At 43.2% G+C, this 15,285-nt stretch overlaps 1 protein-coding gene across 1 annotated transcript; it reads right to left on the reverse strand.

Annotated features, from left to right (window-relative positions):
* Positions 1-2,966: 2,966 nt before the first annotated feature.
* Positions 2,967-4,013, reverse strand: LOC102876525 (RING finger protein 113A-like). The gene has a single exon (XM_006881563.1). It carries the CDS (start codon positions 4,011-4,013, stop codon positions 2,967-2,969), a length of 1,047 nt encoding a protein of 348 aa, XP_006881625.1.
* Positions 4,014-15,285: the final 11,272 nt, after the last annotated feature.

The following is a 15,285-nucleotide window of genomic DNA, read 5'->3' on the forward strand; positions in this document are numbered from 1 at the left end:
CTCAATCCCTATTGAAGGCTGCAGTCCTTGACCCTCTGCAGCAGACGCTTCAGGTCCTCCTCAGTTTCAGCAAGCAGGGTTGTGTCATCTGTATAAGGCAGATTGTTGATGAATCTTCCTTCAATCCATAATCTCCCTAAGGATATGGGTAAAGGAACCCTGGGGACACCATGGTTAAGCATGGCTACTGGGACAGTACTAGCTTCTCATCTGGGGTCACTAGGAGTCAGAACTGACGCCATAGCAGTTAACAAAAAGGGATGTGGGCCGCAGGGGAAATGCTGCCAATTAAATCAGGGCACACTACTCATGACTTTAAAAAAAAGAAAAATCATGATTTCAGAGGCATTGCAGTATGAATACAGGTACATCCTAGACTCTATGAAATCTGTAATATGATTTTCAGAGGTTATTATTGCTGCCACTGTGCTGTTCTCTGGCCTGCAGCACATGAATAAAGATAATCCAATTGCTGAGCCACTAGCCACCCTGACATTACCAGCTTTGCACATGCTGCCTGCAACCGTCTGCAGAGTTGAACAAAGGCAGCAGAACAGCTCTGGCCCTTCAGCTGATGCTTTGCACAGAGCGAACTCAATTCCCACCTCTGTCCCCCTTCCTCCATCACCCTGATTATCCTCCTCACAGGATGAGGGCCTAGTCAGGAGTTGATAACTGCAGCTGGCAGTTTTTGCAAGCAGATAGTTCCTTTCTTGCCTTCATTTGGTAAAACCATTCCTGCCCTCAAAGAGAATTAGAATTAGTGAATCCAGTGGTGAGCTGGCTATCTACTAACTGTTGGAAAACCCATTCTTTACTTTCAATATGTTGTCATTTTCTTTCCTGATTTTGCCTTTGGACTAAGTGTTAAAAATCCAAAACCCAAAATACACAAACAGCACGTTGTAGAATCTAAGGCGTAAGGACCATCTCTTTTCAGAAAATCTTTCCTGCATTCCTACCACCCCACCCCCACCCCCCCAAATTTCATCCGGGCTCCTGTAATCCCTTACACATAGATATTTTTATGATCACACATACCATATTGCATTGTTAGATCTCTGTGGTGTTCCTATCACTTAGCACTCCTTCAACCATTAAAAACAAAGCAACTGTACCACAAAATGATTTAAACTTTAAGGACATTTGTTATTTCATGTAACAAGAAGTCCAGAAAGATTAATCCACTAAAAAAAAATATTCTCAAATCATTTCAAAAACACATAGCAACCCTATAGGACACAATATAGATTACAGGGTTTCCATGGCTGGTAAGTTGGCATCATTTACCTTTGAGTTAGTATCTCAATGCTTAACCTCCCGTGCCACCAGGGCTCCTCTGTAGTCTTTGCTGTTGGGTGATTCTGCATCTACAATGACTCACAGCAACCCTCTGAACAACACATCACAGTCATTTCCTTTGCTACATCATCCCCAAAGTCTCCAATATGCTCAGCTCCTCTGTTGTGATCACTCAGTCAATCCACTGAAGTAACTTACTCCTGTGCCCCTCTCCGAATCCAGCTTGAGTTTCTGGCAGTTCTCTACCATTTGCCCCACCTCCTCTTAAGTGTTTACAGTGTTTTTTCAAAGGTCAGTTATATCAGAAGTGGACAGCCAATCCTTCTTTTTAGTCTGCCTAAATCTGGAAGCTCTGCTGAAACCTGTCCACCATGGTCTCCTGCTGTTATTAAAATACCAGTGGCACAGCCACCAGCACCACAGCAGCCAGCAAGATGCCTTAGTAAACTGATAAAGACAGTACTCAGAAGAGCAAACTACTAACAAGCAAGCCATTTCTTGCTGCAGAGGACCAAGGACTTCACTATGAAAGATCTCAACATCAAGAAAGCAAAACATTCTCACCACTGTCAACAGGCAACATTATGATAGAGGAGAAAGGCTTGAAATTGTCAGCAATTTCATCTTACGTGGATCCAGTCTACAAGCACCCTTGGAACCAGCAGTTAGGAGATTGGGAGACATAGATCGGGAAAGTCTGAGGCCAGGGATCTCTCCAAAGTCCTGGAAAGCAATGATGTTAAAGACTAAGTAAAGCATACCTGAGTCAAGCCATACGGTTGTTTTTTTTTTTTGTTTTTCCAATCACCTGCTGTACATTTGACTGCTGGACAATAAATAAGGATGACACAAGAAGTAATGTTATTTGATTTATGGGTTTGGAGAAGAGCACTTAATATTCCATGGACTGCCAAAAGAACAGATATGTCCTGGATAAAATACAACCAGAATGCTCCTTGGAGGCAAGGATGGTCAAGCCATCCAACATGTTGTTAAGTGCTGTCAAGTCATGGGTGAGTCATAGTAACCCTATGACAAAAAGACCTGAACACTTGTATAACTTTCATAAGGTTCATAGGGTTTTCCGAAGCAAGCTATTTAGGAAGTGGATGCCTCTCCTGCTTTCAAGCTTGTTTTAATCAGTAGCTTCTCCAATCACTGTCCACCATGGGTAACCATTATTGCATTTGACACATTAGTGTCAGTGTTCAGCATCTCAGCAACCTCTGTATACAAAGTGGACAGATCAGGGGTATAAGACCTAGAAGAATGTTTGACCAAAAACAATTAAAATCAAGCCTAAGGGCCACGGATTAGGGTCACCCACCTTTGGCTTGGTAGCATCACTTTCTGTTCACTAGGCCAACTGAGCTCTCTCTCTGTTTTTTACCTATTCCTTGGAAAGGGACCTCATGCTTGGAAAAGCCAGGGGAAGAGAGAAAGACCCTCAACAAGCTGGATTGATACAGGGTCTGCAGCCAGGACTCAAATATACACAGGATGCTAAGGATGGTGCAGATATCAGATCTATTGAGATCAGATCTTATCAGAGGATGACCAGGATAGGGCAGAGCTCAGATCTACTGTTCATAGAATGGACAACATGAATCATACTCCACTTAACAACAACATATTTATTCTGAGATTTGATAATCATGAGAAACTTAAGTAACGGGAACTGGACTCTTATGGGAGTCTTTGGGGGACCCAGGAGCACCCCCTCTGGCAGCTCGATTCTTCTCCAGTCTGGCCATCAATTTTGGGGCCGGGTTGAAGATGCCATGGGTCTGCTGGTCGCAGACATAGCAGCGGGGTGTGCGACGGAAATGCCTCAGCGCACAGCTCTCGCAGAAGTAATGCCTGCATTTAGTGACCACTGGGTTTTGGAAGGTCTGGCGACAGATAAAACACTTGAATGGCACTTCCTCTTGGCGGCTTTCCACTTCATAGTTCTGGTCCTCCTGGCCGCCATAGCGTCCTTCCTCGAGCTCACGCTCCATCTGCCAGCCCAGCTTGTAATCCGCTCGGTCGTGGAGGAACTTGCAGCTGTCCCCGAAGCCGCAGAAGCCGGTCTCCTTGTAGTCCTTGCAGATGTCCGGCTGGTAATCCCAGCGCACGGTGGCCCGCAGATGCGCGGGCGCTCGGACGGGGCCCTTCCTGACCATCCTGGAGCAGGCGTTGCCCAGGGAGACGCCCTTGGGCCTCGTGTACTGGTAGCTGTAGAGGCCGCGGTAGATGCCGTCGTCCTCACGGCCTCTCAGCTCCTCCTGGATCTTCAGGCTGCGCTCGAGGATGGCCTGCGCGTCCCGCTCCTTCTCCGTGTCCAGCTCGCGGACGGCGGTGGCGCCCATGTCCTCGGGCCCCGCGGGTTTCGCCGAGCGGGTGGACTTGTAGTAGATCACGCCGAGGCTCTCAGGGTCCTTCTCCTCCAGACCCTCCGAGTCACTGGACGCTGCCCCGGGCTTGCCGCCGCCGCCGCCACGCGCCTTCTGTGTCATCCGACGGGGGCCCGGCCGCTTCTTGGCGGGACGAACCACGGCGCTGCCTTCCTCGCTGCTGCAGTCGCTGCCGCCGCCTCCGCCGCTCTCCCCGGGCTCTCGTTCAAGGTCATGGCGCTTCCGGAGGCCTGCAGCGCTTTTCCGTCCAGTCTTTTTGAAGAGGAAGGTGCACACCTGCTCCGCCGTTTGTCCGGAGGCGAGCGGCTCCGCCATCGTGGGGGACCGGGCTCCAGCGTGGCTCCCGGGGGCGGCGCGCACGCTGCGTCACGTGACCCCACGTCTGCACGGTGATTGGACAACGCCTGGCACGTGGGAAAACCCGGCTTTTCAAGGTTGAAGAGCTGCTCCTGGTCTTTCTTCTTCAGTGTCTATCAAATTCCTCTTTGCAGGGGAGGAATTCTGGCTTCTGTAGAAGCTCAGAGTCTAGGATGGCCCATCCTGCCACAAACCCACCGCAGGTACCACGCTGCTGCTGTTGATTAGGTGCTGTGAAGTCAACTACTACACATCACTGTGCCATCCTCATCGGCTCTGTCATGTTCAAGGTCATTTTTGTAGTCCCTGTGTCAGTACATCTTGTTGAAGGTCTTCCTCCCTTTCGATCACCCTCCACCTTTCTCAGCATGATGTCTCTCTCCAAGGATTGGCCTTTTAACAACAAGCTCAAAGGATGTGAAGTTTTACTGGCCTTGTCTCTAAAGAGCACCCTAGTTGCACTTTCTCCAACATACATTTGTTCTTTTGGCAGTCTGAGGACATTCACTCTCTTTGCCAAAATCACAATTCAAAAGCATTTGTTCTTCTTTGACTGGTGATACTGAACTTCTTGGTCATTTCTTTCCACAGATAGGATTACTGTGTGTTCCACCAGTAAGGTCCATGTTATGGGTTTCTAAAAAGATACTTGCAATGAATAAATTAGTGGTTGTACAATTATTGATTGATTTACAATCTTATTTCTATCACCATGTTACTGAACACAAGGGGTTCTTTCCATAGTTAATTGACAATAAGACAAACATTGCAATGCAATATCTATAAGCACTTTATATTACAGATCTGTGGAGGACAGTGGGTTGGCCTCAAAGACTGCCTCCAGGACTGGCTTTTATACTAGGGTAAGACACCAACTGACTTAACAATAAACTTTTGTTAGTAAAATAAAAGAATTTCTATATCTAAAAGAAAACCATTCACACCCAGATACTCCCTTTCTCCAGCAAACAAGTAGATTAAGTTACAATTTACATATGATTGGGGAAAACAGCTTCAAAGACATGACAGCTAATCTAGGAGATGCATCTCTTCTTCTGATAGACAGATTAAAGAAAAGACACTAAGAATTCTAAGGTCAAGCAATTTTTCCAGGCTGGAGAAAACTGATGCCAGTTTTATAACTATATAATTATAGTTTCATAACTGATATACATAGAGAATTCTGAATTTATCAGTACCACCCCATCAACCATAGCCATATTTTCCAACTACTAGTCCTTTTCATACATATTTTTAAAGTGTGTGTGTGTGTGTGTGTGTGTGTGTGTGTGTTTATGTGTGTACGGTCAAATTGGATCTGACTGGTACAGAAGGAGATTGTCCCTCCTTCTCCAGCAGAGCATCTGGTAGATCCGAACTGTGTGCCTATGGGATTGCACTGCATACTAGTCCTTGTTTCCAACTTTTGCATTCCAATCACCAGTTTTTATTACTGCTGTGTTTTACTGATTTCAGAATGTAGAACTCTTCAGTTTCTTCATTCATGGCTTTGGTGGTTGGTCCGTATATTTGAATAATATTTTTATTAACAGATCTTCTTTACATGCACATGAAAGTATAATGTTGTTCTAACACTAAGAATTATACTTCAGGATGGTTCTTGAACAATGTATATGAACTTTGTGAACAAACTAATATTGTTGTTATGTGCCATCCAGTCACCTCAGACTTATAGCGACCCTGTGTATAAAGAGTTCTGAAGCCTGCCCTGTCCTGAGCAAACTATTATACAATAAAAAGTAATTGCTAACCTAAAAAAAAAGAAAGTAGATCTTGAAATGTTAATTTTGGAGAGGAATGCTACCCTATCCTTTTCAATTTGTCATTCCTAGCATAGATTATAATATTGCCTGATTCAAAATGGCCAGTACCAGCCTATCTCAGTTCACTGATCCTAGGCTGCCAATTTGTATGCATTCTATTTCATTTTTTTACAACTTCCCAGTTTCCCAATATTCCCAATACTTTGTACAGTCATAGTCTCTATGACTATGACTTTAGGATTGGTCAATTCACAAGCTTATCACTGTTATCTACTACTCAGATTCCATCTCACTGCTGTGTCTTATCACCAGACTGGTAACAAAAAAGGCAGTAGCATTTGCAAATTTCACCTTCCAAGATAATATATAGGTTATGGGTTAAATGGTGGTCCCCAAAAAAGATACACTGAAGTTCTCATCTGAGTGACCTATAAATGTAACATTCAAAATAGGAGTTTTGAAGATTTTATCGGTTAAATGAATGTGAACTTTTATCAAAGCAGGGTGAGTTCTAGTCCAGTGTTAGTGGTATCCTATAAAAGAGAAGAAACAGATAAGAAGACAATAGGCCGGGGAGCTCTGGTGGCCTAGTGGCAAGGAGCTGCAACTACAATCCCGGAAGCACACGGTTTGAATCCACCAGATGCTCTGCCGGGGAAGGAGGGACAATCTCCTCCTGTACCAGTCAGATCTGATTTGACGGTACACTCACACACACACAAAAATAATAAAAATGAAAAAAAACCCAAAAAACCAATACCTCTTTTTTTCCTGGGAACACTGTAGTAGGTCTGATGTAATAACATACCAAAAATTAGATAAATTATAGAAAATTATAGAAAGAAAATTTATTGTATAAAATTCTAACAATTCTGGAAGCTAACGGCAGAAAAAAATTCAGGATATCAACGGGTAATTCTCTATAGGAAGATCCTTTCTGGTCTCAGTTTCTGGTAGTCTCAAGCCCTTATTTACTTGAAGCTGTAGCATAGCTCCTTGGCCTATTGTCTTCTTTTTTAAAAAAATTTTTTTAATTTTATTATTTTTGTGTGAGTGTACCGTCAAATCAGATCTGACTGGTACAGGAGGAGATTGTCCCCTCCTTCCCCCGGCAGAGCATCTGGTGGATTCGAACCTTGCGCCTCTGGGATTGTAGTTGCAGCTCCTTGCCACTAGGCCACCAGAGCTCCCCAGAGGTATTGTTTTTATTTTATTTTAGCTCTGTCTCTGAAGCAAAGACATTTTCCCCAGAAGTTACTTCTCCATTCTCCAGTCCAGCACACTTCCCATCATATATTATTTACTTGATTATGGTCACATGCTCATTCTAAAGCTGGCAAGGGAAATGGCATTTCCCTTATACAATTAAGTGTCCCTACTTCCACCTCACTTGACATGTTTCAACTAACTGATGCAGTCCTGGATGTGCTCACCAGTCTATGCCAGGAAATTTGGAGTACAGCTGCCTGGCCGGAAAAGATCCATATTTGTTCACATTTCCAAGAAAGGTTATCCAACATAATGTAAATATCATTAATACCACATACAAGCAAAATACTGTTGAAGATCATTTTTAAAATTATCATAGAGAACTGCCAGAAATTCAGGCTGGATTTAGCAGAGGCCATGGCACTAGAAATATCATTGCTGATGTCAAGTGGATCCTGGTGGAAAGCAAAGAAAACCAAAACAATGTTTATTGGTGCTTTATTGACTATGCAAAGGCATTTGACTGTGTGGATCACAACAAATTATGGCTAACATTGAGAAGACTAAGAATCCCAGAACACTTAATTGTGTTTATGCAAAACTTATACCAAGACTAAGAGGCTGTTGTGCAAACAGAGTAGGGGAACCTACTTGATTTAAAATTAAGAAAGATGTTCATCAGCGTTGTATCTTTTCTCCATATCTATTCAATCTGTTGTTGTTTTGTGCTGTCAAGTTGGAATGACCCAGAGCTGAACCTCTATCAGGCTTTTAGAGGCAGTTAAGTGCATGAGAGGAGATTGCCCATCCTTCTCCCGTGGAGCAGCTTATGGATTCAATCTGTGGGTCTTCAGGATTGCAATGCAGCCTCCTACCACTAGGCCACTAGGGCTTCCCTCAATCTGTATTGTGAACAAATTATGTTAGAAGCTGGACCCTGTGGAAGAATGTGACATCAGAATCAGAGGAACAGTCATCAATAACCTACGTTAGGCAGATAATACAATGTTGCTTGCTGAAGGTGAGGACTTAAAGTTCTTACTGCTGAAGATCAAAGGATACAGCCTTCAATATGGATTGCATCTCAACATCAAGAAAACAAGAATTCTTGCCATTGGATTGATAAGCAAGATCATAATAGATGGAGAAAACACTGAAACTGTCAACAACTTCTTACTTGTATCCACAGTCAACACTCTTGGTACTGACAGGAGATCAGCAGATATATTGCACTGGGAAAGTCAGGGACCTCTCTAAATTATTGAAGAGCAATAAAACTTTGAGGACATTAAGGTGTGCCTGATTCAGGCCAGGGTCTTTTTAATAACTTGTATGCATCTGAGAGCTGGACAATGAGTAAGGACAGCATAAAAATAATTGACACCTTTGAGCTGTGGTCTTGGAGAAGACTGCTGAATAGCTCATGGATTGCCAAAAGAATAAACAGATATGTCTTGAAGAAAGTGCAGCCAAAGTGCTCCTTTGGAGACAAGAGTAATGAAGTGTCATCTCACATACTTTGGATATGCTGATAGAAGGGGTTATTGCTTGAAAAAGGGACATCATGCTTCGAAAGAGAATGAAAGACCCTCAACTAAATGGACTAACACAGTGTCTACAGCAATGGGCTCAAGTATGTCAGAGTTTGTGAGGATGGTATAGGAGAGGACAGGGTTCAGATCTGTTATTCACAGGATCACTATGGGTTGCACTCAGTGGTGCCTAACAACCTTTATCTCATTGGGGGCATGTTATTAGGAGAAGTCAGGCCCTCGAGGGCATCCTGCCTGGAAGAGCAGAGCTTCAGTAAGGGAGGAAGACCCTCAGTGAGTCAGACTTACACAACGACTGTAACACAACAGAGATTGTGACGATGATGCAGGATCAGAAAGGGTTCCATTGGACTATACACAGAATCACTATGCATCCACCTAACATCGACTATACCACCTCCACCTGGAGCTACAGATAAAGGATGGAGTCAACTTAGAGAGTAGGTTAACATAGAAACACATATCGGACTGGTAGGATTTCTTTCCCTTTCATTGCCATCAAGTCAAAACTGACCCACTGCTGACCCATCATGGGATTTCTGAGACTGTTAATAGCATGGGAGGAAATTGCCTGTGTTTCTCTAAGGAGCTGCTGGTGAATTCGAACTGCTAGAGACGTGCAGCCTTTGGGTTAGCTGTACAGACTCTTAAAATTCAGCCACCAGAGCTCCCTCTGGTGGGACCTAGAAATACTATTATGGAACAAATTAGCTGTGTCCATTCCAATCTGTACGCAATGGTTCGTGAGTGAGTTTTCCAGTGGAAAAATAACTTTGAACTCACCTTCAGTCCAAATAATCTTGTTGAGGAAAAGAAGTAAGTGACATCAAAGAAACAAAGATGCATAACAACATTCTCCCTCTCATTTTGAGGATGGTGAAGGATTGGGCAAACCTTAGCTCTGCTGGATGCAGGGTTGCTATGAGACACAGCTGACTTGATGGCATCAACAATATTCATTCATTATTTTAGTGAGGAGCAACTGAGGTCTTAAAAATCTTGAGTGTGGTTTTCTAAGTGACAACTATTAGTCTTTGTCCAGAGCAAAGAAGAATGAAGAAAGATTTAAGGAAACAATGAATCCAAAGGACATTAATCCAAATGGACCATGTAATTGAACCACAGGCTTCACTAACCTGAGACCAGAGGAACAAGGTGGTACCTGGCTACCCCCACTGATTGCTGAATGGGATTCCAATAGAAAGTACCAGATAGAGTGGGATAAAAATGTAAGACAAAACTCAAATTCATTTAAAAAAATAAAAAAAGACCAGCCTTCATGGGCACATTGGGCAAGGGGTTTATCTCTAAACATTTACAGATAACTCCACCATCTCCAACAAGAAAAAGACAAACAACCCTGTTACAAAGGGGGCAGAGGATATGAATAAATACTTTACCAAATAAAACATTCAGATGACCAAGAAATACATTAAAAAACGCTCAAGATCATTAGCTATCAAAGAGATGAAAATAAGAACAGCACTGAAACATGATCTTGCTCCAGCAAAAACAGCAACGTTCACTAAGTCATCAGACACCAAATGCAGGTGAGAGTGTAGTCTGGAACGGTCATACACTCCTGGTGGGAATAGAGAATGGTACTACCATCATGGAAAGCAGTCTGGCACCTCCTTATAAAGTTGGGCATAGACATTTGATCCAGCAAGCCCACTAGGAGGTATCTAAGCCAAAAGAAAATAAGAGCTGCAACACCAATTTACATACCCACACCCATGTTGACAGCAGCATTATTTACAATAGCAAAGAGCTGGAAAGAACCCAAATGTCCATCAGGGGATGAATATCCCCTAAAGCATCTGTGGTCAGTTCACACAATGGAGTATTATACACACTAAAAAATGATTATGAATTTGTGAAATATCATGCGATATGGATGAGTCTAGGACAAATTATGCTGAGTGACACAAGTCAGTCACAAAAGGCCAATTATGGTATAGGATTACTAATATTTTTTTTTTAAAATTAATGTATTTCTTTTCTTGTGTACTGTCAAATCAGATCGGACTGGCACAGAGGGAGATTGCCCCTCCTCCAGCAGAGCATCTGGTGGATTTAAACGGCACCTCTTCAGGATTGCAATGCAGTTTATTTGTCACTAGGCCACCAGAGCTCCCTTAAGATTACTAACCTTTTTTTAAAAATCTAAGGAAAGGTTTACACACAGAATTGATCTTGTAGAGTTAATAGGTATGAAAAAGAATGGGGAGGGGAGCCAAAATTAATAGATTCATAGGGAAGGGAAAGGCAATATAGATTTGATGCACTCAATCAATACCATTGAGTCTGAACTGACTCATAGCTGACTCTCCCCCTCCAAGTGTGTTTTTAGAAACGAAATCTCATTGGAGGAGATTGCCTAACTTTTTCCCATGAGGCCAAAGGTGGATTTGAACCACCAGAAAAGCCCCACCTTTAGGTTAACTGTACAACTTCCTACAGACTAGGTCATCAGAGCAAAAAGGGTTTGATTAGACAGTATAATTAATTATATTAATCAATTATAATCGATGTTGTAAAACAAAATGTCCATTAGATAAAACAGCAATATGATTTGTAAACTTTCATTCAAAATTTTAAAAATAAAAGGGGCTCATTTTAAAGAGAACTTGGAGAAAGGTCTTTTAGGGCTCATGTCTTTTAGTCGTGTTCAGGACAGGTGACTGAGTGTGGACTCTCCTAGGCAAATGCCTCTCTATGAGGAGAGCTCAGTATGGTGCGCTTGGTTGGTAGTCCAATGTCCTATTGGGAAAGTTCTTCCCAGAGTTGTTAACTAGATTTCATCGAGACACAGGGGGGAAAAAAACCCAAATAGAATCAGCTCTAAACTCTCTGTATCCATGTTGTAACATTCACCTTTTCCCCAGGGATGTTAAGATGACTCATATTTAACATAAATATGGTTTTTATTGTTGAGTACTGTCAAGTAGGAACCAACCCATAGCAGACCCTCTGACAGGTTTTCAGAGGCAGTAAATCACACAGAAGATTGCCCATCCTTCTTTGGCGGTGGAACTGGTGGATTCAAACTGTGTGTCTTTGTGATTGCAGCTCAGTTTCATACCACTAGGTCATATGGTAGAAACAAACAAACAAACAAAAAATTAAAAAGACTAGGCTTATGCATGTAATAGAGACTAGTGGAAACTTCAGAGACTCTGGCCCTTAGAGACTTCCTTAACTTAGGACTAAGGACACACAAAAGGCAGCTCTGTAAAGGAAACAACACCCAGAAGGCACTGTCTCCTGAGAACAATTAACTATCTGAGGTCAAAAGGGTAGGATTTGCCTAAAAGCAAAGTAGACAAGAGGGGCAGAAAAATGCATTCATGAAACTGAGAACCTGATGGCTTAATGGTAAGAAGTAGCACTGCCAATGCAAAGGTACATGGTTCAAATCTGCCAACTGCTCTACAAGAGAAAGATGGGTGCCCCCCTCCCATGTGATTAACTGCTTCTGAAAGCCCACTGGAGGGTCAGCTATGGGTTGGTTCCAACTTGATGTACACAACAATAATAACACAGTTGAAATAAATGGGGACAGTACTGACCCAAGATGGGGATTATAACCAATGTTATGAAACCATCTGAGTCTAAATTGATGAATGGAACGTACACTAACTTGCTTTGTAAACTTTCGCCTAAACGACATTTTTAAAAATGAGTTGTTTGTTCAAAGGGATTTTTCCAAAAAGGAAAGGGTCCAGAAGATCCTTTTAAGTGTTTTGAGCGGTGGTTACCAAACACTTGCCATAAAAGGCCAGCCAGTAAAAAGCCTTTGCTCACCACACCGTCTCTATTAGACTGACTCTGCCACTGAAATGCAAAAGTGGCCACAGACCACAGGTCAGTGAATGAGATACAATAAAGTCTCATTTACAAAACCAAGTGCTGGATGGAATTTAAGGGAGCCATGGTGGCAGAGTGACTAGGTAGGTCCTCGGCTACTAAATCGAACGGCCAGTCGTTCATACCCACCCGCCATTCTACGGTGAAAAGACTTGAAAATGTACTATTTTTGGTCTATTTTCATAAAGATTTCAGCCTCAGAAACCATCTAGGGCAGTTCTGCTGTGCACTTACTTTATGTTCCTCGGTAGCTGGCATGTACTCAGTGCGCATACAAGAATAGTCTTAAACCTGCCAGCTGCTGTTTGCCCACCCCTGGCCTAGAATGCAGAGATGGTGACAAGAATTGATCCATGGAGCCCTGTAACAGGCACTCAGGGATGCCTGTCAAAAGACACTGCTCTCACGTATGGATAATGTCATCTGTGGTGTAATCAGCTGAAGTCCTCTGACCCACTAGGCTATTTTCTGGATGGCGAAATGAGAGGCACAGTCAAATTACACTAAAGTTTACTCCAACCTGAGAAATCTCTGGCTTACTGCTGTGTGGCTGCCAAGGACTGACCCTCAGGGAGAAGGTGTTACACTAAGAAGCCTCACCACGGTTCACATTCTGCAAGTTCAAAGTTAAATCCACACTGTTTATGTTCCCCAAAGTGTGGTATTCTACTGCGGTGTAGTACAGGGGTGACAGAGAGAAATCCTTGTAAAACATATAATGTAGATGCGTAAAGCAGACACGCATGGGGATGGGCTTTCCCATTGGAAAGCCCATTCCCATTCTAGCAAGAACAGCCACTGGCGCCATCCAATTATTGCCACACAGAACTGTGGACACCGTTTCACACAGAAAAATGCCAATTTCTGTGTGAAATCTGTTTGTAAAAAAAATGTTGGCAGCTAATTCCAACTGTTTAGCAATATTGGATATGGTATATTGGAAGGGCAGGAGTCATCCAATAGATCTGGGGTAGTTAGGATGTGGGGAAATAGGAGCAAAAGCTGAAAGGGAGAGGCAGCTCCTCCTGAAGGCTCACATGTTGTCTCCTAGGTCAGAGCAATCACTAAAGGATTGAAGCAAGAAAATGATACACTGAACTTCCCTGCCATCAAATGGATTCTGATTCATCCTGGGCCTAGAGGACAGATCAGAACTGCCCGAAGAGGTCCCAAGACTATAAATCTCTCCCAAAGCAGACTGCCTCCTCTTTGCCTTGGAGAGCAGGTCACGGATACCAACCACTCACCATTTGGTTATCAGCCCACTGTGCTGGGGATTAACCAGGGGTCCTAAAGGATACATTAGAACAGTATTTTTTAAAGCATTCTTATGGTAGTTGATGGAGCATAGCTGGGAATAGAGTAACAAGTTAGGGAACTATCACTGTATATTCAGTAAGAGTAAAGGCTATGGACAGAGCTCTGGTGGCCTGATGTTAAACATCTGTGTTATAGTCCCAAAGGTACACGGTTCAAATCCACCAACTGCTCCATGGGACAAAGGCAATCTCCTCCTGTGTGATGTTAAGCCTCTGAAAATCCACTGAAGGGTCAGCTGTGAGGCAATTCCGACTAGACAGCATACAACAATAACTCATATATGTGGAATCACCAATTGATTTTACTAATAAGAATTACTAGTTAAGGATAAAGGAGCTATGACAGAGGTCTAGTTAATATTTACCTTCTCTGACCAGACTGCAAATCCTTGTCTTGTTTACTGTTGTACCCTCAGTACTACACCTCGCAATGAGCTAGGTGCTTGGTAATTATTTGCTTAAAGAATGAAGAGAGGAGAAGAGGTGAGAGGAGTTTTGAAGAACTGGGCTTAATGGTTAACTGTCTTGAGAGGAAAATGTTGGGGGGAAACTGTCAAGGGATTTGGTGGCCATGGGCGATCTGTTTCCTTCCCTGAACTTTCTCTCAGAGATGTTGTTGTTGTGTGCCATTGGGTTGACTACAATTCAAGTAACCACATGAACACTGGCTCTGAACTTTACCCTATTCTGAGCCTGTCTCACCATCTCTGACACGCTTGACTCCACTGCTATAGTCACTATGCCAATCTATCTCGTCAAGGGTCTCCCTCTTCTGTGCTGACCCTCTACCTTTCCAAGCATGATATACTTCCCCAAGTACTGGTCTCTCCTGACAACATGGCAAAGTACATGAGACCGACTTTCACCACCTTTGCCTCCAAGAAGCATCTTGGTTTCACTTTCTTGCAGCAGTCCATGGTATATTCAACACTCTTCTCCAGTACCACCACTCAAAGCTATCAATCCTGTCATCCATAGTCATTGTCCAGCTTTCAGATGCATAGCAAGCAACTGAGATCACCATAGCTCAGATCAGGTGCACCTTAGTCTTTAGACAGACACCGTTGCTAGTTAGCACTTCGGAGAGGTCCTTGACAGTAGATCTCTCAATGCAACTCTTCCTAGCTCCTTAGGGATTGACTTCCTAGCCAAGTAATCACATACACAGGCTTTTAAAAAATATCTTTTGTCTTTGTGGTAAGAAGTTGCACTGCAATCCCAAGGCACACAGTTGGAATCCACTAGCTGCTCGGCGGAAGAAGGACAGGCAATCTCTTTCGGTGTAACTAACAGCCTCTAAAAACCTTCCAGAGGGGTAGCTGTGGGGTGGTTCGGATTTGATGGTACACAACAACATTCTACCTGTGGAAAACGGGTACCATGAAGGATTGATGGGAGGATTAAGGGTCAATTAAGGGATGAGCAATTTCTATTCTTCACTTGTTCCTCTTTTCCAAAGCGAAAGGCCATGACCTTCAACCTCAGACCTGGTGGG

The sequence above is a fragment of the Elephantulus edwardii genome, unplaced genomic scaffold, assembly GCF_000299155.1.
Source record: "Elephantulus edwardii isolate Elephantulus edwardi_28Jun2011 unplaced genomic scaffold, EleEdw1.0 scaffold00015, whole genome shotgun sequence".
Lineage (NCBI taxonomy): Eukaryota > Metazoa > Chordata > Mammalia > Macroscelidea > Macroscelididae > Elephantulus > Elephantulus edwardii.